Genomic DNA, 26,419 nt, shown 5'->3' on the forward strand with positions numbered 1-26,419 from the left:
ATATGTAGATTAATATGGTATTAAAAAAAAATCATACCTTATAATTCAATATTTTTTCATCCTCACTTTACTTAAATAATAAAAAAATAATAAATAATTATTAAAAGTTATTTTTTGCATGAAATTATCTTTGGGTAAATGAGTTTTATGAGTGGGTGCAATTTTTTTCTGAATTGCTTCATTAATTTTGAAAATATGACTGAAAACGCAAAAAGCGAAAGTAACATTAAGGGGTACGAACTTTGAATCGCTCTCCTGACCAAACTATGGGGACCACATTTCCCAGATTGCGGCTACCCCCTATATTTTGAGGATAAGAAATCCAAATATGTAAAAAAATGCATTTTTATTCGGAGAAAGTACGTTTTTGTGTCTGATTTCGTAACTTAATTAATAGTTAGCACTAATTAATTAGAATATTTAAGGTCACCCTCAAAAACCATTACGATTGACACTTAGTTCGAGAAAATCCGATCATTAGAACGAAAGTTAATCAGGGTGATTCGTTTTTTTTTTGCGGACTGTACCAGTAATGTGAGTTATTTGAATAATTCGGTTTCACCAATCATAAGAGATGGGAAATATTTGACTTTTATAGTGGTAAGCAGTTTCATGTTCCTGCCATCGATACGTGAATGAAAGTATCATAATCTAACAACCCAGGGTCACAAATTGAGGAGTCTGGAAACTCTTCATAAGTTAAAAGAAAATGAGGAAATATTGTTGTGTAAAAGCTGGGTCTGGACCCCCGTTCTGTCAATCATGAGATTTCCGGATTTGCTCCGGATAAAATGCACCCAGTTGTAAAGAACTGAGCAGCTTCATTAGGTGAGCCTAGTTTGTGCTACAAAATTCTGACTGTTTAACAATATTAGGGAAAAGCAGTTAATAAACTGTTTTTCTCACATTTAACAGTTTGAATATTTTCTCATTTTCAGTTATATTACTGTATTCTTTGAACATGGTAAAATAACAATTAAATAAATTGTTATTTATCCATTTTTCTCAAGAAATTTCTTATAGTCTATTTAATACATTTTATTTTTCTGACACGCAAGGAAATAATAATTCTTAATAATCTATGCAAATTTTTATTAAATGCTTGAAAACTGCTACGGTTTAAAGGTCAACAGCTGTTTTATTTTTTCAGCATTTCAGTATTTTAACATTTTTTTTCATCACGAAGTCTATCCAAGAAATCCATGGTCTCTTTCTATAAAAAAGAAATCAATATATTATTTTAAGATTGAACAGCATGTTTAAAAGTTCTAGGATCCTACCGAAATTGTAATGGTTTTAGGTTAGCTCCATTAGTATGCTTTAGAACAATATATTATATCAAAATCGAATTTCTTAAAGTTAAAGTTCATATTAGAAACTAAAAATCATTTTATTAATGTATGTATTAATCAAAATGCGAAACTCCTTAAACTACGTATTTATAATCTACAAATATAAATTTGGGCATTATTAGATACTTAATTTATGCGAACTAAACTTCTTGTTATACACATAACACAAGAAATCTTTATTAATGATAAATTTAACTTTTTTTATAAATAATTTTGACTGAAAGATAAATAGTTTATGCAACACGAAAATCAATAATTAAATAAAGTTTAAATATTTTCTCAGTTTAAAAAATAAAAGCATCAAAATACCAGTTAATAATTAGAAACTACTCATAAAGAATGGGGGTTGAACAAATTTAACTATCCATGATTGCTTATTTTTTATATATGCTTATTAATTATGTTATTTAATTGGCTTAATTATGTATGCTAATTAATGATGCTTAATTATTTTAAAGCAGATGGGATTACTGTGTAGAGTGCATCTTTTGACCAAAATTAACTGCTCCTTACTGATCTAGAAAAAATCCTCCCTTGGTGATAAATTTTATGCCCTTTTCTCTCTCGATTCGAAAATTTTAAAAAGGTACATTACGCAAAAAAAGAGATTCATTTTGAATAATTTTTGTTCTAATAGTAGGAATTGAATATTTTTCATTATTTTTTATGGTAATATTTTATAATAGTAGAATAATTTGTAAATTTAAGGTACACAAATTTCTACATCATTTTAAAGAATGTAATTTTATAACGCAAAAAAAAAAATCTGAACAAAATCAGTCGAATAGTTCCTGAANAAATGAACCATCATTTCTGACGAACCTTTTTAATCTGATGAAACGTGATAGTTAGATTGTTCGCAGTTGAACCCTGACTCATTGGTCAGAAAAATCTTTAAAGGCTCATTCTCCGACCGTCCTGGCAATTCATAATATTTTTTAGTCTTAACACATTTGAGTTTAACTCACCTATCACCCTTTTTGCATATCCTTTTAAGCAGACAAATAACGCCTAATTCTGGACATTTACCATAGTTCTAATACAAATAATTACAATAAGTTGAGATGCATCATTAGTTTCGCTATTTAAAAGAATCAAAATGGATTCCTTTATATCCGACACTGAAGGGGTTTACGGAGAGATGTGTCGAAGTTAAATATGTAGTTCTTAGTTCTTGAATAATCTCTATATATGGTTTTATTTTAGATCTATGATTGAAATGACTCTCTTTCCACCATTGGGACTAACGACTTGTTTTTTCCTCCATGAAAGTAAATACCTAGAGGTTTGATTTCCTATTCAGCTATTTAATTCCGCATATTTAATTACAGTATTCTTTGCTAATTTTGTCTATTCTACATCTGTCTTCAGTGATTGAAGAATCGTTGCATTCTGTAATTTCATCTTTTAATTTTTAGTTTGTATTTTCATCTTTGTTTTTACTCTGTGTAAATCACATGATAATGCTACCGCAAATGCAGCACCAAGTCCATCCAGCATTCTATACCTGGCACATGTTTTAGCAACAGTCACAAGTTTAATTCTAGTTAGGGGTGTGGCTGAGACTGAAGGTGCTGGAAAGCATGAGACTTCTGCTTCTCCTTTGACATCAAATTTGAAAAATCCAGAATGCGCTACTTTGCCTTCCTTTTTTAACTAAAATGCTGTTTTCTTGATGTCTTTTGTAATGATTTCGCTTGTTTTATTGAAATCTGGAAACTTGTGCTTCGCCTAAAGCTGGATTTGTTTTCTTTTCTATCCATCCTTTGATTTAACTGTAAAAACCTTGTCAATTAATTGAACCTATACCCATTCATATTACAGCTAGCTAATCATGAAAAAACCCGTCTTTCGATGAATTTTCGTATGATTTTATATCAAATGTAATTCATCATTTGTGAAGAAATGGTATACTCTTCACTTTTCTATATCTTGCTTACTTTTAGTTGCTATTTTAAAATATTATTAATAACATAAAAAAAGCTAAAAAGAAAAACCTCTAGAGTCAGTTACTGAATGAAACGGAAAATGAACCAGAAAAATTTCAATAAAATTCCTGAGTAGTACTATTCTAAATACACAACGTTTGCAAGGTGTTTTATTTTCTTTCGACAATTTTTAGAAATATGACATTTTCTTAAACATTTTGTAATTTTTGTTAAATTTTATAATTTTTACAGCTGTTGCAACTGATATATTCTGAAAAAATACACAAGTAATATTAATTGAAAACGCAACTTTTAAGAGATAATTTGGTTTTATATGACAATTTATGAAAATGTGAAAAAATTTGAAAGTATTTGCTGTTTTTTGAGGAATATTAAAATTTTGAAGCTTTTTCGGAAAATGAAGATGATGCATAAAAAATCTGAAAAAACCCACATGTGATATACAAGACCATGTACAAATTTTGGGAGGTAGTGCTTTTTAATTATCGAAATCTTTTTTTTCGCTTCACCCTAATGGCCAACATATAAAGCATAAAACATTTATTCCTTGGCACTCATAAAACATTTAAAGGGGGAAAAAAAGCTGAATTACTTTATAAACAACCCAATACATGAAATAATTTGAAATTTTTTATTATATGATATCATTAGTTACGTTTTTACATTGTATACCTATACATTAATTTTTTAAATATTTATTTTAATAATTTATTTATTTTAAATAACTTTGTATAAATATATGTAATTTTTAAATTAAGTTTACCTTTTTTTTAAATTTTTGCTAGATTTTTTCAAAAAAATATGTCTTTAAAAAATATCTAATAAAATATCAAATATTTGTTTCAACTTTCTGAAGACAAGTTAAGGTTCTTGAAACAAAAGTTTTTAAAGTTTTTAACGATGAATGTTCCCAATTTTTAAGGTACATCAATATAAAACTAATTTAACATAAATAATGATCTTGTCGAAAAAAATCAGTTTCCTATGGATAAAAAACGAAACAAAAAAATTAACAAAATTAAATTTCAAATGAATCTAAGCCAAATTATTATTTAAGTACAATTTTTTTTAAATATTTCCTTTATAAATTCTTTATTTAATATTTCCTTCATGAAACGTTAGTATGCTTCACTCTTAAAGTATACTTGCAAAAAATATCTTGACGAAATATTTCAGAAACATAAATGTTATTTTCGATGCTTTTTGGAATATTACTTGCATTACATTTTCAAAAAGGACTTTTTTATTTAACATCTTGATTTCCGATTTTTGATACAGGTAGAGAAACTTACCGTTCGGTCTGACCAGCGCTTGCACGTAGGAGTTGGAGTTGTACAAATTTCCTTTATGAAATAATAAATAATAATAAATGAACTAAGTTTTTCCAAATATGAAGAATGTTTATAATAGTAAATAAATATCAAAATTAAAGAAATTCTAAAGCATTGTTTTTATTTCATTCTTTTATATAGTCATTGAAGATGTATAATAATTATTTCGGATTTCTTTGTAATGTATAATTTGTTTTATTTACATATTTATTTTCACAAAAGTATAAATATATACACTTATAAAGGAACTTGCATATCATTGATAATAAGTACCTGTAGTTGTGAATTTATAAAGTGAACTTTTAATGCATAAGTTCTGTAGTTTTAAATTTCATTTCTATTACATGTTATAATGTAGTTTGACTTTAAAAAATTTAAATGTATTGCCTGTGGAAAAATTAACAACATTATTTTTTTATTGCTGTATTTGAATATAAAAATTTTTCTCCTTAATATATTTACAATTTTAATCGGAATTCAAGACAAAAACACTCCCCAATTATTGATATGGGTTATTATTTTTTCCTTATTCAGAACAAAATTATGAAATCTACATGTGTGTTTTGCGTGGAGGAAAACTATTGACATTTGTCTCACTTAGCTGCATATATATCCCATATATTTTTGAATTACAAAAAGACTTATTTAACTTACTATAACAAAAGTTGTTAAAAATGGCGGTCATTGGCGTCATTTCACAGTATACTAGGAAGAAAAAACAATTCCCAGACGTACCTGAAGATGTAAGGTAAGCTTTTGATCTCTGCCAAATTGAAAGCAGTCTGAAAGTTGGAAGGAGGAGTGGCATGTTTCTGGTAAATTTAGATAGTACACATTTCAACTGACTTCCAGCATTTACCTCTTCTAGATTCAAAGCCTACCCAGAGAGCAGTCTAATCCTGATTTTAATGTCAACAACAATGTTTATCACAGAGCCCAACAAGCATTGTAAATAATTAACATATAAACCAAACAAAGCTTGAAGCATTGAGTTTGAGGTTAGCCTAGTCTAAAACTTGCTTAAATGGTTTTTTCAGTAAATTGAAACCATAGTTTTAGGATTACATATCCTATATGCATTGCATTGCATGAACACAGTCAAAAGATGTTTCCATGTCTTTTATTACTCTTCTGAATTTTTTGATCGAATCTTACAATATCTTGCATTTATTAGATTAGATTAAATATATCACATTTATTGATTATCCTACATGGGAAATATATTCATCAAAATTCAAACATAGACTTTTTAATCATTGAGTTTGAAGTTACCCTTGTATAAACCATGCTTAAATGTTTTTTTGGTGAATGGAAACCATAGTTTTTGGATTAAATATTACACATGCATGACATCTTATAGAAAAAAATAATTAACTTACTGAATAGTTTTCTAGATATATTTGTGCCATCGTGTTAAACAAAGTTTTCTGTAAAATTAAAGAGAATCACTAACGAGTCATCAACATATACAGTAAATATCATATTACAGCTTTTGTCAACAGTTTTTTTTTTCAGATTAGACCAGTACTAAAATTTATAATGAACAAAATGTATAATACACAAATTAAAATTCTGAAATCCTTTATAACTTTGGAACAAGGGATAAGTTTTTTTACAATCAAATTGCTCAAAAGTCTAAAATTAAATATGTTTTTTAATTCATGCAAATAGTATTTGAGTTATGATACCCGACCTGAAGTTGCAATTTCTTTAAATAAAGTAGTCTTTTTTCGGGAATATTTAACTTGAATTCGTTTGGTACGGAGAGGAAATAACTGCGATCCGGAAAATAACACAACACACGAACTTAGCCAAGGAAAATTGGTGAAATTTTAGATTCTTGTATATTCCATGGTTTAGTGATTTAAACCTGAGCTAGAATACTAAGAGCCTTGATCATTATCTTATACAAACCTTTAGAATGAATTGGAACACAGATTGCATACAGAGTCAAATTGAAAATCCTCACTGCCAGCACACCCTTCGGCTGTGATGAACCTTGGCAAGTCAGTTCTTAAGGCCTGCTATTGAAAAAAATGATGGAACTTTTCTCTGGACTTGTGTAGGCAGTCATCGATACGATATAAAAATAGGACTAAGAAAAAATAGGACTATATAAAAATAGGACTAATTTACTAAGGCATGCCTTATGGCTCTCTAAGTCCGTAGCATTTGATGTTTGGATATTTTAGCCCGGATAATATATATCTTAGAAAGATTTTGGCAAATCTATTTCATTTTGCAATTTTTCAAGAAACACTAAATATAAAATAATTCACTCCTTGAAGCTTTTTTTTAAAAATAAATCTAATTTTAATTTTTAGTTTTCAGATAGGTAGAGTTCAGATTAAAGAGACTCTCTTCCATGATATAGATTTTCTACCACACGAATAGAAATAGATTGTTTGAATCACTGATAGATTTTTTCTTGACTCCACATCCAGTCTCGTTTTTAAAATTGATGAAGTTTACTTCGCAGACAATATCAATTCTGTTCACTTCAAACATTTCAATCCTAGGTGCGTTTTCTTTTCAATTTATTTCTAAATTTAGCTCTTAGTTGTTGTTGTTGTAGTTCATTTACGTCGCATTAGAGCTGCGCAATTGGATATTGGCGACGGTCTGGGAAACATCCCTGAGGAAGATCCGAAGACATGCCATCACAATTTTGATCCTCTGCAGAGGGGATGGTACCCCCGCTTCGGTAGCCCGACGGCCTGCGCGTGAAGTCGAGCACTTTACGGTAGCACAGTTTAACGAGGACCAATACCGCACACCCTCGGTCCCTACGCAGACTGATCCAAGTGGGTCACCCACCCGCACACTGACCGCAGCCAGTGATGCTTGACTTCGGATATCTGCTGGGAACCGTGTCTTAATGATCAGTCCACTGCGGGACATTTAGCTCTTAGATAGGTAGAGTTTGAATAAGAGATGATTCAATGATTTAGATTCTATACCATATTGATGAAGATTGACTGTTTTAACTAACGTTTAATTAAAATTTGCTTAAAGCATTGATAGCTTTCTTTTTTCTTAACGCGAAAACCAGTCCCGTTTTCAAAACTAATGAATATAAGCATATGATTTGGAAATAAATTGTAATCTATTTAATAATCAACTCGTACTTATACGAAATGAATTCATTTGCTGTTCACAAAACGCTGAATTTTCTTGAATCCCATAGGTGGTGCCATTTAATTGGCGAAACTGCTTATTTATACTAATAAACAATAAAAGCATTATTTCTGCCAAAGAAATTAAACGTAAATCAACTAAACCTACCCGTAAGTCTTTATCTGCTATTTCACATGTTTCCGCTATCATTGGATTCATTTCTTCATAAGATTTGTAAGTATACAGATCTTTTGATTCTTTGAAATCCTCTGCTACGATCAAAAAATCCTGTAATCAAAGTCATAAATTTAGATTAAAAGAGATCCGTGTTTTACATGACATATAAAAATAATTTTGAGTCTTTTGGAAGTCTATTGAATAAATATTTCACCTTGACTCATTTACTTAAAAACAGCTTGTGTAGGCTACTGACAATGTCAACAGCCATCTATCAATAGGTACCTCAAGATAGCATCGATTTAACATGTCTTATATGCTAGTGAATGGCAATTGAGGAGTTGTAGAGGTAGCTACGCTACATTAGTCCTCCTTTAGAATTTTATCTGTTATAGAATTCGATGAATGAATACCACTAATTGATTTATTGTTGAGTGAGAGACCGAGAGAGCTGCCTTAAGATCATCGAGCTTTTGAGTGCTGGTCGTGATATATGTATTAAGATAATGTCAGCATTTGTGGTCCCTCCTATGTTGCTATTAGCAGTTGAATGTCCAGTCGTATGTGATAGAGACTGAGTAGCAACAGCGTAACGAGAACAATGTCATAGTCTCAAATAGTAAGTCAACTTCTTACAGCGGACCACCTATCGAACTAAGTGTGTTCAAATTGAAGTGAATGTTTTAGTTTAAATAAGCGTGTTGAGTTTACGCAAGGTTAATCACCAATTATGAAAGTAAGGTACCGACAATGTACCGATCAACATTTAATAAAAGGTACATCAAGCTTGAGTCTAGTTAACATGTCTTATATACTAGTGAATGATAATTGAGTAGTTGGAGTGGTAGCTTAGCTACAATCTAATACAAAATAAATTAAGAAATTAATAAATAAAGAAAGAAGAGAAGAGATAAGATAAACGACTTTCAATATAATATACTAACGCCCTACATTCTCAGAACCGAAACTCTCGCTTTTGACGATTCTGCAATCTTTGAGCTGAATTTCGTTAAATTTCCAGACCAATTTATTACGAAATCACGTGATTTTTGAAGAAATGCAACCTCTCCAATATATGACCAAAACTAGAAAGGAGACCATCGAGACCATTTTTGTTTTAGTAGAACGACTGCGTCAGACGACCGGGTGATATTGTGGTTAAGAAATTGGCCTCATGCCAGGAAGAACCACGGTTCGATTCCGTTTCGAGCATGGGTGTGGTTTGTCTTTTGTTCTTTTTGTGTTGTTGGGTCATGTTTATTATCTTATCTGGTGCCCACAAAAAGTGGATAATTTCGTTTTCCGTTTGTTGCCATGAGGCACTACAAGTTCCTCATAATACTTTTTTTTTTTGAAAAATTAAATAGAATGACTAATGAATTCCTCCCTTTTGGCGAAATCTGTATCGTCGAAAAAGTGGCTATAGTTATTTCGTCATTTCTTTGGTAAAATTTTCGGTCGTAGCATATACCAGAAAATTATTTCGTCACAAACTAATTGAGTTTCAGGAGATTTGAGTATCAGGTTTTTAAAATGTAAGGATATCCTATTAGTTTAACATTTTGGCATCAAATTACTTAAAATCAAAGAGGGCCTTCAACGTCTTGGTTTACCGATGACTTTTGTAATTTTATTACCTGAAATATTTATCTTTATTTCGTTTATAAAAGGAGACATAAAAGGTATGCATATTAATTTTTGAAAGTTAAAATTCAAGCTTGGAATTAAGGAGAGCAATGTCACAATCTGGTGAATCATTATTTATAAAAGCATGAATAAAAACATGGAAATGTAACGTTAATGGACTTGATCTAAAGATAATGTAATTGATAAATAAATCACAATAAATATATTACGCAAATAAAAAAACTTAAAAAAAAGCTCCTCCCAAATATTCTTGCTTTTCCTATTTACTAAGATTACATATGTTATTTTTGAAAAAAAGATTGCAAAAATAAAAGTTCTATAAATGTGATTGATGAAAGCTCTATAAATGTGATTGATGAAGGTTCTATAAATGTGATTGATGAAAGCTCTTAAAATGTGATTGATGAAGGTTCTATAAATGTGATTGATGAAAGCTCTATAAATGTGATTGATGAAGGTTCTATAAATGTGATTGATGAAAGTTCTATAAATGTGAATATGGTGCGATTAGATAAAAGTTCTATAAATGCGATATAAAAAATAATTCAGTTCATTAGCATTCAATAGTTCAATTTATTGTTGATATTACCTCTTGTTTAATTCGAGCAAATATGTCATCAAATTCTTCTTTGTCCTTCGGAGCTGGAAAATATTCATTTAAATCACATTTTCTAAGTCAAAAATATAACAGAAAATCTGCCACTGTCTATTAATTTTAAAAATATTTGCTTTATTAATCATTTTGGACTACAATAGTTTTTAATGAAATAATTTTTAAGGTAATTTCAAGTTTAATCAAATAGTAAATCCATTCAAACATTACAGAATCCAATTTAACAAAAACTTATCAAATAATGAAGCTGCCATGAAAATCTTTAATGTTGTTTTTTTTTTTTCATTTAATATCTTGAATGTCACTCTCACCATTCAACTATTACTATTCCTTCAGCAGGAAAATTGAAATGCCTTCGATATTATTATCGTTAATCTCAGTATTTAAATCTAAAGTACCTAAAAGTGTTTTAGAATTATTTCAGAACAATTTTTTCTGATTAATTTAAAAAAATGAATCAAGTTGTTATATAAATTGAGAGATATAACATAACTCAGTTAGACTTTTTTTAAAACAAAATTGCCGAAGCGTATAATCGAAAATAGATCGAATCAAATATTGTAAAATCAAATTCAAGCGCAATTGATGAAACTAAAGGAGTCGCCAATTAAATCTTTCATAACTCCATTTTTTTTTATTTTTAGTATTTTCAATGTTTCTCTCATTTGACAACTTTTAGCATAAACTGAACATGAATTGAATCTGATCTTACTCGTGATCTGAACATGAATTTAAATGGCATCGCTATTACCATCATTTCAATGACCTCCAAATTGACTTAACTTAAACTGATAATTGTTTATTATACATAAATAATGTATGAAAAAAAAATCAGAATAAGTATCTTGAAATTCTTTTGTTGATAAATTTATCAAGTTGGCTACATTTATTAATTTAGAGACATATCAGATCTCAATTAGATTAACATATGTTTTTTTTTAATTTCTTCAAATCTAGATCTAGATTTTTTAACGAATAAAATTGCGTGTGTAGGAATAAACTGTATTGACCTCTTGAGTTACAAAGGTAGAAGACACAGCGTAATACAGGATATTACAAGGATATTCTAGCTCACCAATAAATAAGTTTTTCAAAAAGAATTAATTTAGAACGATTCTAATTTGAAGTTAAATGTTTTTAACAACCCTTGAGATGTTTTTTAACGAATAAAACAGTATGTTTAGGAATAGAGAGGATTGACCTCTTGAGACCCTTATTCTGAATTAGACTCAAAACTGACAAAACTGCTCTCAGCTGGTTAAATTGCGAGTTAGAGATGTTACACATTTGAGCTTGATCGGGCACTTTAAACATATTTTTTGATTGACATAACCTCAAATTTGGTGCTTTTTGGTTTGTGTCACTGATCGTGGATGGGTACGATATATATATACATCCATACAAACATGAATGTAAACCTTGACTTTTTGAATTTGAAGGAATTCAGTTCCAAAACTTCAAATATTCGGAAAACAAACCAGTAACAGGTTCTTTCACGGCAAACAGTACAATTTTATTTTTTTTGGTTGGGATGGAAAGGTTGGCTAATTAAACTCCTTTTTTTAATTTAGTAGAAATATTAGTTTGCAAAGCTTGTTTTCTTAAATGTCAAGTAAATGCAAGCAATACAACTTACGAAAAAATCTCATTTTTATCCTTTTATTTACAGGTACTAAAATCCTTGTTTTAGCCTTTTTTTCATTCTATCTTTATCCAGATTCCCAAATGCAACATTTAGTTAGTGTCGAAAACTCAATGATCGGGCTAACCTTCACTCTTAAAGTGCTTAGGAAAATATATAAAAGCCTGCGCAAATAAACCTTGTTTCAGTGATGGTCATAAAATCTAAAATAAAACTTTAGAATGTGGATTTATCCTTGGTTTTAGAACTGTTTTCATTCTTGATCTGAGAATGATTTATTCTCTTTTTCAGTTTTTTCTAGCCTTATTTTGTAAAGACAAAAATCAATTTTAATATAAAAGAGTTGTTTATATAAAACTTTCCTCATAACGCGCAATTTAACATCTTTAACTTTTAACATTGTTTCAAAATTGCATGGTTCATTTGCTAATCATTTATACAATTGTTGAAGTTCGTTTTATTCTAGCTTTATCCAGATTCTCAATTGCGACATTTAGTTAGTGTTGAAAACTCAGATACAACCTTCACTCTTGAAGTGCGATAAAAGCCTGCGCAAATAAACCTTTTTTCAGTGATTGTTATAAAATCTAAAATAAAACTTGAGAGTGTGAATTTATCCTTGATTTTAGAACTGTTTCCAGTCTTGGTTTGGGATTGAAGATTAACTTTTAACATTGTTTCAAAATTGTATGGCTCATTTGCTAATCATTTATACAATTGTTGAAGTTTGTGATACAAGTTCTTGCTGACACTAAATACTTTCTTAGATTGGTATCTGGTAGGAATGTAGATGGATAAGAAATGTATAAAAATGCTCATTTCAAAGAATAGAATTTGGTCTAAATGGAATTTTAAAATTTGAAATAACACATAGTATAGTAATGCACCTTATAGCAAAATAAAATAATTTTTGTTACGTTTACAACTTTAATAACTGTTCATGTTTCAAAGTTTAAATACTTCAATTACATTTCCATATAATTGGTTTATTTCATAGAAAAGAATAATCCGTAAACTATATAATGAATTTCGGGGGATAATTATATAATACACTGATTTGAATGGCTTTTACCTTTTGAATTTGAAAGAATACATTTCCAAAAAAGATCACCCAAATGACATATTTAACGGTAAAGAAACTGATCTATATCAAATTTTTGAAATATGAAAGAAAAAATTAATCTAAATTTAAAAAGTGGATATAAACAAATGCTTGTTAGTTACCACTTGTTGGCCACTTATTTTTTTTGCAAAAAAGGAAGCCACTAATCCGTAAACTATAAGGAATAATCCATAAACTATACTGAACTTTTTGCGAGGATAAGTAAATAATGCTCTTATATGGATGGTTTCAACCTTTTGAACGTGACAGAATACGTTAGCAAACAGGGGAATCAGATTTACTTCAAGGTAAAGGAACTACTCTATTTCGGATTTTTGAAATTTTAAAGATTAAAATTAAGTAATGTCTAGCTTAAAAAACTGCTGATTAAAAAATATCCAGTTAAATGCCACCCGATTTTCACTTTTTTTTCGCAGAAAAATTGGTGATTTCATTCACACACATTTCAAGTTTTGAAAAAATGGCTTCTGGTCGGTAAAGAATCAATGTAAGAGGAATAAAGGAGAATCTTGTAATTGCTTATTCTCTATTGTTCGCACTGTACGCTCAGACACTAATTTTCAAAATTACTTCGCAAAACTATTTAAGTTTATAATTATTTTTTTATATGATATCAGTATGCAATACCATTATTCTTGCATGCAACATTAACATAGTGTGAATTATCATGGTCTTATGAATTTGAAGCATTATAAAAATCAAGAAATTATGCTTGACGTTAAAAACATGGAAGCAGAAACAAAGCAAATAAATTTTTATCAAAGTTAAAAAGTGATTCAAATCATTTGCAGAAATTGTATGCACCACGGAGTCAATTGGGCACTAATCATTTTATAAAATAATTTAGGTAATAATGAGTAAAATTTTCCAGTATATCTCCAGATTTCAGCTATTTTAATTGATAAGCAGCACTTCAGAATAATTACTTATTAATATATTTATAATTATTATTTTAAAATATAATGAAGTCATTAAATCATACCAGGATCTCCGCATGCAACATGCATAGAGCAGGGATATAAATGGTCCGATCCTCTTGGACTTGCCATGGGTGGTGCCATTCCAAATCCGAAAGTTGGAACTGAGGCAATTGCAAAAATAATATAAACGAATATAAAAAACTTAAAATTACTCATTTTGAAGCAAAAAGATGAAGCTCATTCAAACCGATTTAGAATTTACGAGCTAAATGAGATGGTTTTATAGTCGAATCATAAAAGCTGAGCAAATAATTTGGCATTGTTTTGAAATTTTTGTGAACCATATTGTATTCCACTGGTATAATAATTATAGCGATAACGATACTTCCTCATAAAGAGTGCTTCGCATTTTGCATTGTCTAAAATATAATTGAATTATATAAAGACTTGAATTACGTGTTTATACAACTGTAGTACGGAAACAAAGTATAAAAAATAATATAATAATATTTTTGGTTTTGCTTTAAAGCTATACATAAGAAAAAACATTTTTGCCATATTATAGAAGGTCAAAACTATCATAATAAGAAAAAAAATCTACGGTATTTTTAGCTCTATGGGAACATCAAAAAGCTCAGTATTTTTAGCGAAACGCTTCGGTAATGATTTTAGTAGAATTGAAAATAAAATGTGACTTTATGATACTAAGTGATAAAATTTTTTAAAATTCGTAAAATTTGGTAATTTTTTCTTTGTACCTAAGAGCAAGGTATAAAAACCCTTTTTCGGTTAAATTTACTTTTCAGACTTGTGTGCTTTAGTAAATTTGTAGTAAAAGGAACTATAATTTAAAAGCCAGAATTGCCATTAATCAAAAACCATAACGAAAATATTTCTAAATGAATGGTTCTAAATGAGCTATGTTTTTCTTAATCAGAAATGTAATTTAACCATAATTTCTTTCTCCGTGTTGATGATTCGCGCAAGTTATGGCCTAAAGTATGTCTTATTAACTTATTTTATAACTTTTTTTTTAGAATTTTTAGTTCTTGTTTATACTTTTCAATTAGATCTAAACCTAGATTTGTTGTAATTTTACGATTTTGATGATTTATTGATGTTTTTTCTAAAGAATAAATACTTAAACGTGAAATAGTTGTATTCCAAATTTTTTCAAAGGCGTCTACAAAGACATTTTTACATTGAACTGCTTTTAGTTTTGTTTTCAGTAAGGTTCTTTAAGAGATTTCACAAAATGATAGTTTCACAAAACGATGCACTCACACGATGTTTTCACAAAATGACAGTGTAATTCAAAGCATCATACTATTACAAATTTAAAAATTTTGGTACTTTACTACAATGGAAAGGGTGAACCTGTACAGTTTGAAAAAGTGAATGTCAATGTCATTATCTTGAATCAACCCGTTGAAAAAATATTCCTCTTTCTCTTACTATAAAATCAAAGAGTAAGTATTATTCATCGCATGCTTTCTGCAACATTTAATTAACTATCAATTAAATTTACTAAATATACTAGAGCAATTAGTTAATTAAATGTTCAGACAATAACCCGAGTCAAGCCAAATTTTGAATATCCCTAATACCAATTTTATTTTATTTTATTTCTTTATTTATTTTATAATGAATCATCCGTATAATATCCTACTATAAAGTACTCCATTTTCCGTAATCCTCTTACCTTATTTCTTAAAATGCATCATAGAGTAAATACACAAGTGGGCGACCTTTGTGCTAAAATACGAACTAAGGTAACAAATTCCAAACTGTTGGTCAATGACCTATCAAGTGTTCCTTATATTTCTCCTGTTTGGAAATCTATGATAAAACCTAACTAACCCCCCCTTTTTGTTCCTTGCTTCCTATTCGTNATCCTACTATTAAGTACTCCATTTTCCTTAATCCTCTTACCTTATTTCTTAAAATGCATCATAGAGTGTTTAAACTGTGTTGTAATATTTATAATTATTATTATTGTATTATTATATCTGATAACTTCATAACTCCGTCTTTTCTAGATCATTGAGATCTTTCTGTTACGCACTTTTCTGGGGAATCTTTTTTCCTCCCTAAGTGAAAGAAATTCAAAAAACACATAAATAGCTCTAAATGTGAAGACTCAAAGCATCGTAAATATAGTGAATGTCAAATGGAATCCAAACGAAGCTACGATAACAATTATTATGTTTTCCATGTCGTCAAGTGATCACTTCTCCAAAGAATATTAGACTCAATTTCATTCATTTCTAATGGTTGCCTCTGGTTTGCGTAAGCGCAACTATTCTTTATTTTTTTTTCATCATTAATTTAAAAAAATTTAATACATCACTGAATAAAATATGTGACTATCTCATAATAATTTTTATGAGTATGAGAATAATGCTTTAAGTAATGAAAGTTTGGAACGAAAAAGGACATTACGAGAAAAAAATCTGACACTTTTATTTATATTATCTCTAAAAAAATATTTTCAAATATTGTGTTCGAAAGAACGCTATATTTAAAAGTATTTTTCCTGCTGTAATTGCAGAAAATCTTAAGAAGTAAGTATTCTTTTTGCCAAAAGCTGATTCAAAATAAAATGTCTTAAGCAGTTGATAACGGACACTCTTTTCGCATGTCTAGATTGGAGAGAAGTTTCGTCAATTCTCGTATCACTTAATCTCTCTTTCAAGACTTTGGCTTTTAATATGATTGAAATAGAATTACTCAAATATTTTTATCTGTCTGACAGTTCTGGAAGGCGAAGTTGCTGGTCTTATTGCAACTTGAGTAGATAATCTTCTTAGAAATCTAACTACTAACCGAGTTTTTTTACCGTTGTTGAACAGCCGATCCAATTTTTGAGTTTAAGACTACTGAAGTTCAACTTCGTAATCTTGTAATTTTGAATTCAATCCGGAAAACAAGGGAACTCCTGGATCAAGTATTGGGAGGTAAAGTATGATATGCAAAGAAATATTTTCTCAGAGTTCAGAAACTCGTTCACAATGTGTCGCAAAAAAAACATACGCTTCGAAAAGCCCTGGAATATATGGAATATATAGATGATAATCAGCCTTTCGATTATTATGCAATTATTTGCTTTTCCGTCGATCCACCCTGTCAAGCAGGAAAATCAGAAGCCAACCGTTTGGCAAAACCAAGTATTTATGTAAGAGTGGATGAAATGAATCATTTTGACGAAAATAGATATAATCTATCTAGATCGAAATGGTGGAAAAAATAAGGTGTCTTAAATGCATAGTTAAGTAACTTAAAGAGTGCTCACTTTTCCTTAACATAAAATATCAATTTGGAAAAAAAAAACTAGCTTACAGAGGACTAAATATTAAGTGTTTCTACTTTCTCATTTTTTTGTTTGTTTAAATTTGCTATTTTTATATTCTTTTTTTGTTGAGAAAAGGCTTACTTGTCTAATAGAGCTTTGTTTCATTTTATTTTATAACCGTCGTTGAAGATGACCCAATTTTGAATTTGCGACTACCAGTGCTTATCATAATGTCTTGTAATTTTCATCCCAATCCAGAAGACAAGGGAACTACTTAATCAGGTACTGGGAGAAACTTGCCTTTGTGGAGGACTTTTGAAGGACCTAAATTTGCGTTACATAGAGAGGAAAATCTCGAAAACCTGCCATAGTTTGTGTGCCGGTAAGGGGACTAACCTATGATCCGTCTTCCACTGAGAATATTTTAAGTCAGCACTGTGGTAGCGCGGAAATGCGAAATCCAACGGAATCAAGGTGCGACCAGCCATCACTAGGATTGAAATTCGGATTACCTCACTGGGAAATGAATGCTCTATCCCCTAAGACACCACGGTTTTATCTAATGGTTTAAATTAACGGGGATTTCTCAATCCTCAGTTGAAGAATCGAAGAGGATGGAAGGGAAATATGACTATGTTTACCAACTATTTGTCGCCAAATCTTCTGTTTAGGAAACAAGCTGTAAAAATTAAATTAATTAATTTTTTGCGCTAAAATATTCTATTATGTCTCACAATTACGTTAGTAATGCAGTGATTCTAAAAAAGTCAACAAATATCGTTCGTTGGCAGAAAACGGCGCCAAATGGGTTAATAATGCTCCTGAGACTGCAAAAGCTTCTCTTGCCGTTTGTGCTAAGACTGGATAGGCTGCAAAAGCTTAGAATCATTCAAGATTGACATACAGAGTTTAAAAATAAAAATAGTGCGTGGAGTCCCACCGCGCGGAAGAAGTTAAACTTCGCAACCTGCGACGTTAATTGTAGAAGAATCAGCAGTCGTAGAAGGATCACTAGTTCTATTCAACGACTCTTTTTCCTGCTCCGCTCGCTTCCGTGCTCTGTAATCACGGTAATATTGTGCATTTTCCCCTCTTGAACCAGTGGAAGTGCTTGTGGTTGCATCATCGTCTCGCCCTGGAAAATGTATTAATAATGTATGTGAATGCGTCATAATCTAATTTGAGAAGAGAAACAATCAATTGATATTCACAAGAGACGTACTTTGACATAACCTTAAATCCGTCGCATTGTCCGTGGGATTGTTTTCACTCAATTTTTACAATTGTTATCCACAAAAACTTTGAAAATAAAGAATACTACACTATTAAATTATATGTGTATCAAAATAAACTGAAAAAATATTTATAGAAAAACAATATTTTTATTATTTTTATGCTTGTGAGAACCAAAACAATATGGAAATGAATGTGGAAAAACTGGATCCTACCACGTGATTACCCGGCCAATAAAAATGCAGCGTTAAACGTTTAACGCAACCTTGTTGGAAGTATAACTTCAAAAATTTCGAGTCAAAATGCCAACTTACTTTTGGCCGTCTAGTAATGTTCGATGAATTAATCAACTTTTCAGGAAAGTAAAAAATTTGGCGGAGAAAATTAAATTAAAAAAAAAAATTATAATAAATCGTGGTTATTTAGTTGCCAAACCAATAGATGGAATCTTTATGATATGTAATGAGTAATGTCAAAAAAGTAAATTTCAAAAAATTATATTTTGTCAAACAATATCTTAAAACTTTGCTACATTTGAAAGATTCTATCATAAATTTTGAACAAAAAGATGTCGTAACATTCATAAATTAGATTACTTTCTCAAGCAGCGATATCTATACAGGGTGTTTATTATCAGCCCTAATGCATATTAGTTCTTAATATTAAATTAGCCTTACATTATTTACTTAAATTTAATCACGCTTTAGAATCTTTAATATTAAAAATCCCCTTGTTCAGAACATAAATTAAAAAAATATATACACTGGATTACAAATTAATATTTGTGCAAGAGAGAGAGCTGGATGACAGATGATGGAGTTAGCATTTCAAATCCTCCTATTTTCCTGGGTGACTAACCCAGATATACTAATGACTTTAATTTACTCTTTTTAATTGTCATTTATCAAGTTTTAAGGAAATCTCTGGATTCAAAATCAAAAAAATACACGACCAACTTAAAAACATATTTAAGAAAAAATTCGAAAAATATTTCAAGAATTATGATTGTGAATCATCCTGAATGCCTTGATTATTTGCTCTATTTCATCTTATAGCTATCGTAGTTTTAATATTCTCTATAAATAACTCGGAGAAAAAAGTGTGGTAAAATTACAGTATTGTATGTTAATGAAATTTCGGGTAAAAAAAAACATAACTCTGGTTTATAATACCACGGTATTTAAACCATTCATTTGGCAAATTTTTCATACAAATGGTAAAGGTTTACCGCAAATGCTGGTTTTCAGAATTATAAGTCTTATAATCACACAGTTAGTAAAAAAATACAAATTTGAAAAATAAATTTAACCGAATAAATGGTTTACGCCATGCTCTAAGATAACACGATAAATTACCATATCTACCAACTTTTTTAACATATAATGAAGTCATATTTTATTTTTAATTTTACCAAAATCATTAACAAAGAACTTCGATAATTTCTAAACTCTTTTGTGTTCCCAAAGTCAGCAATTTTTTTATATATATTCGGGTAGTTTTTACATTATTCAGTAAAAATTGAGCAAAGACAGGAATATGTTAAGTCTGTCAAGTTAAAAAAAAATGATGGATTTCTAAATACAATACGACAACGAAAACATTTTATTCAATAATCATTATTGTACATGTTTTAGAAGAGCTAATATTCATGAAAAAAGGAAAATTGCAAAAAAATAAATTTAAAAATTTCGAAAAAAACTGATTTTGCTTCCTATTTTTCTTTAAAAATATGATTCCATAAACAATTGAACTAAGAATTGATTTAAAAAAATTTCAATAATTGGAATCATCGGTGGATCAATAATTAAAATTCTGCAACTAAAGCATCTTTCAGAAATTAATCAATACTGTACATGCTTCAGTTAATCTTATATTACGGGTACGGAATTATAATATGAATTAAAAAAATCATTTTACTTCCCATTTTTATTCTAAAATATCATTCATTAAACAATTGAGGTTGCGCAGAAATATGTAGAAACTTATTTTTCAATTAATGGTATTATTGATGGATTTATAAATGCAATTCCACTACAAAAGTTGAGAAAGTAATCATTTTGTTCATGTTTTAGAAGAACTGATATACACTTCGGGATAAATTGTAAGATAAATAGGAAAAACTTATTTTATTTAAAAATTTTATTTAAAAATATTATTTAATAAAAAATTAAGCTGATACAGAAATATGTAAATTCTTTTTTGAATTAGTGGTATTATTGATGGATTTATAAACACAATTCCGCTATGAAAGTAAAAAAAGTAATCATTACTGTTCACGTCTGCACTTACGTAGAAAAATTGTAAAATAAATAAGTGATGATTGATTTTACTTTCCATTCTATCAAATATTATTCAATAGAATAGACAATTGAACTAGCACAGAAATGCGTATTCTTTCTTCAATTACTGGAATTAATGATAGGTTTATAAACCCAGGTCAGCAGCGAATACATCTATTAGAAAGAAATCACTACTGATGGTTAATAAGAACTGATATACACTGACGGTAAATTTTTTTTAAATGAATAGGAAAGAAAAATTACTTCCGATTTTTATTTTGAAATATTATTTAAAAGAACAAAGATTGTTTAATCAATTGTTAACATTAAAAAATTTCCTTTATACTAACATTATAAATAATATTTTAAGAATGAGAGGTTCACAATGGCATAATTGGAGAAAGAAATTTGCGTGCATAAAAACGAGAAAAGGGCAGAAATGGTGTGCTTCAAATTCAATCAGTATTCAAAAGTATAAAAAATATATATCCTTATTTCGAATAAAAATGTTTTTGCTAATTGTGATATATCATGATTAGCTATACATTGTTCATTTTTCCTTTATAATAAATTACATTTATATATTGTTTTGACTGGCTTATAGCAAACAGTTCGTGATTTGAAATTAGATAGAAATGGATAAAATATAGATATTGACCTAGGGAAGGTTTTAATACTTCCGCTTCATTTATATTATACACCAATTGAATATTCTGTGTTTCGTGACAGTTAAAGACAAATTTCACTATTCAAAACATATAGCATTAAAATAGTTTATAGGTTTTCATGGTTGTATTACATTGTACAAGTATATCAAGCATATTTTCATTTTCCTTGAAACGTAGAGTATTAAAATTATCCCTTTTGAAAGTAGGGGTGAAAAGTGATACCCTTTTATTGACAATGATATAAACATCTAAGAGTATTAGAAATTTTTCTTATGCTACGCGGATTTTAACCAAACAAATTCAAAATTTGTTAAAATAAAACATCTCTTCAATCAGGATGCAGGTACGATGACCACAAATTTTGGAAAATTTTTTCTTTCTTCTCAGCAATATTGTAATATTTTACAGTTTGTAATTTTGAATTAAGCAAGAGTATGTAAAATGAATTTTAATATTTATTATAAATTATAAATTAAATGCTGTTTTTAACTACAATGATATTATCATTTGACCCAGTAATTAACATCATATACAAGTTGCCTTCTAACAATGCACTTCAAAATGGCTTTTACTACTGTCACTTAAATGGTATTTGGCATTTGTAATGTGGCTCTGCATTATTTAATGCACACCGCAGTATCCATGTAGTACGCATTATTTAATGTATACATAAGTGTATTGAAAATCTACTGTTACTACAGGGTATTCCATAAATCCCTTTTAATATATCTATATATATAAAAATCTCTTGTCACAGTTTTAGTGGTTAAACTCCTCCTAAACGGCTCAACCGATTTTGATGAAATTTTATACGTATACTCAGTAGGTCTGAGAATAGGTTTAAAACTAATTTTTTTCATTTTTCGGACAGATTTAACGTATATTTTAAATTCATCTTTATTTAATCGTATTCGAATCCAAACTAGACATATAAACATGATAAATAAAAAACAATATTCACGCACGTTGCAACAAGTCATATTAAACTCTAATACTTATGCTCGCCCGTAAAAGAAGAACATCAAATATATTTGCAAGTATGTGAATAAGGGCAGTGATATGGCTGTATTTTGAGATGAAAATAACTATGTGACTGCTCTTCCAGTGAATAACAACGACGAAATAACGCTGTACCAAATAGGCCGGTACATCAGCTCCAAAGAAGCTGCTTGGCTTATCTTTGGATTCCCAATTCATGAACGAGATCCAACCGTTAGTCATTTAGCAGTCCATCTTGAAAACGGTCAGCGCGTATATTTCACGAACGAGATAGCGATTGACCCATCTGTAAATCCATCAAAAACAACACTCACAGAATTGTTTTGAATTGTGCAATCGAGCGGATGCTTTTGGTGCCTTTGCACGGACATTACTCTACTCAGAAGTACCACACTATTTCACATGGGCTCAAACAAAAAAATGGACACCCCGCAAGCAAGGTGCATCGATTTATTCAAATCAAGCGCCTTGGGGAGAGTATTTACAGTCAATCCAAGGCAGACCGAGTTCTTTTATTTTCGACTGCTGTTGGTTAATGTCACCGGCTCATGTCATTTCAAGATATACGTAAAGTCGATGGACATCAGCATCCAACATATAAAGATGCATGCCTTGCACTCGGATTGCTGGAAGACGACAACCATAAGGAATGTATGCTTGCTGAAGCAGCACTGAACTGTACTGCAAAGCAAAATCGTCTATTATTTGCTATAGTATTAACTACATGTCCACCGGCCTGCATAGAAACGTTATAGGATAATCTAAAAGATTCGATGACTGATGATATACGGTATCAACATCTCACACGTTGCAATGATCTAATGATAGCATTTAGCGATGCTATGAACAATGAAGCACTGATTGCTACAGAGGGTCTTCGCATTATTATTGCCAACTTGCCACTCAGTTATTTCGGTAAGCCTTCTCCAAATTAAGTGTATCTGATTTATTAACCACTGACATGAATCGTGAACTTTAATACAATACGGTAGAAATGGCAGCGATTGTTACTCACAATGTTCCACTAATGAATAAGGAACAAAGGAACATTTATGACCGCATTATGCTTGCAGTTTCGGCAGAGCAGGGTGGATTTTTTTTGGATGCACCTGGTGGAAATGGCGAAACATTTATTATTTTGCTAATTCTCGCAGAAATACGATCAAATAATGGCATCCGTTGGCCGTTGCATCGTCTGGCATTGTGGCAACTTTATTGGATGGAGGCAGAGCAGCTCATTCAGTATTTAAGCTGCCACTAAATATTCAATACAACCCAGATGCAGTGTGCAACATAAAAAAGCAATCGTCTATGGATACAGTGTTGAAACACTGCAAAACTATCATCTGGGATGAATGCATTTTCACACAGGTCATTGAAAGATATAAAAACAATGGCAAATTATTTGGCGGCACTCTGTTACTCCTTTCAGGTGATTTCAGACAAAAACTTTCCGTCATTCCGCGTTCAACGTACGCTGATGAGATCAATGCTTGCTTGAAATCATCTCCACTGTGGTGTAATGTTGAAAATGTTCAACTAAAAGTAAATATGCGCGTCCAAATGCTTCAAGATCCATCTGCTGATACATTCTCAAAACAATTGTTAGATATCGGTGATGGAAAAGTTACTAAGGATGAGACTGGATGCTTAAAATACCGGACGATTTCTGCACAATCATTGATTCACAAGATGCTGTCATTAGCCTAATATTTCCCGATGTACACACGCAATGCATTCATCATGAGTGGCTGGCAGAAAGGGTGATTTTAGCAGCAAAAAATGTGGACGTCAACGAATTGAATCTGTAGATGCAACAGTTATTGCCAGGTAACTTGGTGACATGCAAANCATTCTCAAAACAATTGTTAGATATCGGTAATGGAAAAATTACTAAGGATGAGACTGGAGGCATAAAATTTCCGGACGATTTCTGCACAATCATTGATTCACAAGATGCTGTCATTAACCTAATATTTCCCTATGTACACACACAATACATTCATCATGAGTGGCGGACAGAAAGGGCGATCTTAGCAGCAAAAAATGTGGACGCCAACGAATTGAATCTGAAGATACAACAGTTATTGCCAGGTAACTTGGTGACATATAAATCCGTTGATGCAGTTTGCGATCCCATTGAAGCTGCACATTTTCCAACAGAGTTTTTAAACTCATTGAATTTACCAGGCATACCACCGCATAAATTAGTACTCAAAGTAGGATCTCCAGTTATTTTGCTTCGTAATTTGAGCCCACCACGGCTGCGCAACGGCAAGCGATTAGTCGTTAAAAAATTAATGAACAACGTCATCGAAGTCATTATTTTAAATGACAAATTCCGGGGTGAAAGTATATTACCTCCACGAGTCCCTATTATACCCACAAATGTGCCAATTCAATTTAAACACATTCAGTTCCCCATTTGCAATGACAAAGCCAAACAATGTCTGTTTGTGTCTTAGATTTGAGCACACCATGTTTTTCAGACGGACAATTATACGTGGCATGCTCTCGAGTGGGCAAACCATCCAGTTTATTTGTGTTAGCTAAAGATGGAATGACAAAAAATATTGTACACTCCATTGCACTAAGAGATTCATATTGTTGAGTAATATTTTCAGAATTCGTTGTATATATAATTTATAAAAATTAAGTTACAATAAATTAACAAAAATTATTATTTGGCGTGTTGTTATATTCACATTCCGTCATTGTTCACAGCGCTCCATGCCTCTTCCACTCATATACCACATACGCACACACTTACAATAAATAAGATTTTCATACTCTCGAAATAATTCATACGGCAAAACAACGTTTGCCGGGTCAGCCAGTATCTATATATAGATTAAAGAATTTGAAAATTTGACACCCATGCATAAAACTCAAATGCTTACTTTCGGTATTTTGGAATGATTATTAAAAATGAATGAAATACTTATTACCACAAAAATATTTAGAAGATTTATTTTTTAAAGAAATTATATGCAAATGTATAAAAAACTAAGTGTAATTTTAAATTATTAGACACGGTATTAATATTTTGTTATTTTAACATTGGTTCCTCATTTTGTTATTTCAAATTGGATTGATTTGGTTTTTTTTTCTTTGCCTTTGGAATACCACCGGTTATTAAACAATGCTCTAAGAATTAAATGATCATTCGCCAATAAAGCTGCTTTAAGCTGTCAGAGAAAACTATTCAAAATTGCAATCATTTAAAATTAAACTAACAAAACCCTGCCGCAGGCAATTTTTGCAAACGTAGCTATTTAAACTTCATTTGTAATCTTAAATCAAAACTAATTCGTCATCCTCAAGTAACAGGTAATTTTACTTACTGACAACCTCTTCCAGCAAACACACTGGCTAGCTTTTATTGGATTAGCGTATAAATTCTAAAAATTTTAAAAAAAAATACTATGCTTGTAAAATGAAAAGTATAACTATCTTTTCATATGATTTAATTAAAATCAAAAATTTACACATTTAAAGCGTTTTGACAAAGAAGAAAAAAAACTAAAAATTAAATTTAAATTTTTGAAAAACTTTAAAGTTAGATCATCAAATTGTATAGTGGATTTCATTTGAGATACCAACATAAACATAATGGTAACTGTCAGGTGCTTCCATCATAAAGCCATTTTTTTATTATAAAAAACATGATCCAACATGAAAAATTTATTTTGATGGGTTTTTTTCATTGCCTCTCAAGCAGCTTGATTGGATCTTGGAAATGTTTCGCTGGAACCATCAATATTAACCATAATACCAATAACTGAGCTCGAACTCATTTATGATGGTCTGACGTCAGGAACGCAACAGTTTTGATCGATTGTTACTGTTGAACTTACTGGAATTTCTATCATAATTTCATCGACATTAATGGGAAAGTAATCATCAAGAATAACCAGCCCCCTACACTGTAAAAAGTTCAGGATCAAAATACGGTGAAAAATGGTAGCGGCTTTTTGCGGAAAAATTGAGTTTTCCAAGATCATGTCACAGAACAAAAAATCGAATGCACCGTAATTTTTACAGTAATAAATACCGTAAAATCACTAAATCCCTCTA

At 30.2% G+C, this 26,419-nt stretch overlaps 2 protein-coding genes and 1 long non-coding RNA gene across 3 annotated transcripts in view; 1 reads left to right on the forward strand and 2 right to left on the reverse strand.

The window, feature by feature from the left end:
* The window catches only part of LOC107440274 (uncharacterized), a 31,052-nt gene extending 16,907 nt beyond the window's left edge, over positions 1-14,145 (reverse strand). The window contains exons 1-2 of the mRNA XM_071185054.1: positions 13,934-14,145; positions 10,163-10,215 (exon numbers count right to left, since the gene is read on the reverse strand). Coding sequence (XP_071041155.1) covers positions 10,163-10,215; positions 13,934-14,087 — 207 coding nt within the window. The 5' untranslated portion in view covers positions 14,088-14,145. The remainder of the gene's footprint in view (positions 1-10,162; positions 10,216-13,933) is intronic.
* Positions 1,069-8,039, reverse strand: LOC107455519 (uncharacterized). The gene is made up of 4 exons (XR_011637638.1): positions 7,918-8,039; positions 6,012-6,059; positions 4,594-4,644; positions 1,069-1,213 (listed from the first exon to the last, which is right to left on the reverse strand). It is a non-coding gene; the product is annotated as an uncharacterized lncRNA (long non-coding RNA).
* A 10,008-nt stretch (positions 14,146-24,153) lies between the features above and the next one.
* Positions 24,154-24,807, forward strand: LOC122271465 (uncharacterized). Its single transcript, XM_043052817.1, has one exon. It carries the CDS (start codon positions 24,154-24,156, stop codon positions 24,805-24,807), a length of 654 nt encoding a protein of 217 aa, XP_042908751.1.
* Positions 24,808-26,419: the final 1,612 nt, after the last annotated feature.

Source organism: Parasteatoda tepidariorum, chromosome 9, assembly GCF_043381705.1.
Source record: "Parasteatoda tepidariorum isolate YZ-2023 chromosome 9, CAS_Ptep_4.0, whole genome shotgun sequence".
Taxonomy (NCBI): Eukaryota; Metazoa; Arthropoda; class Arachnida; order Araneae; family Theridiidae; genus Parasteatoda; species Parasteatoda tepidariorum.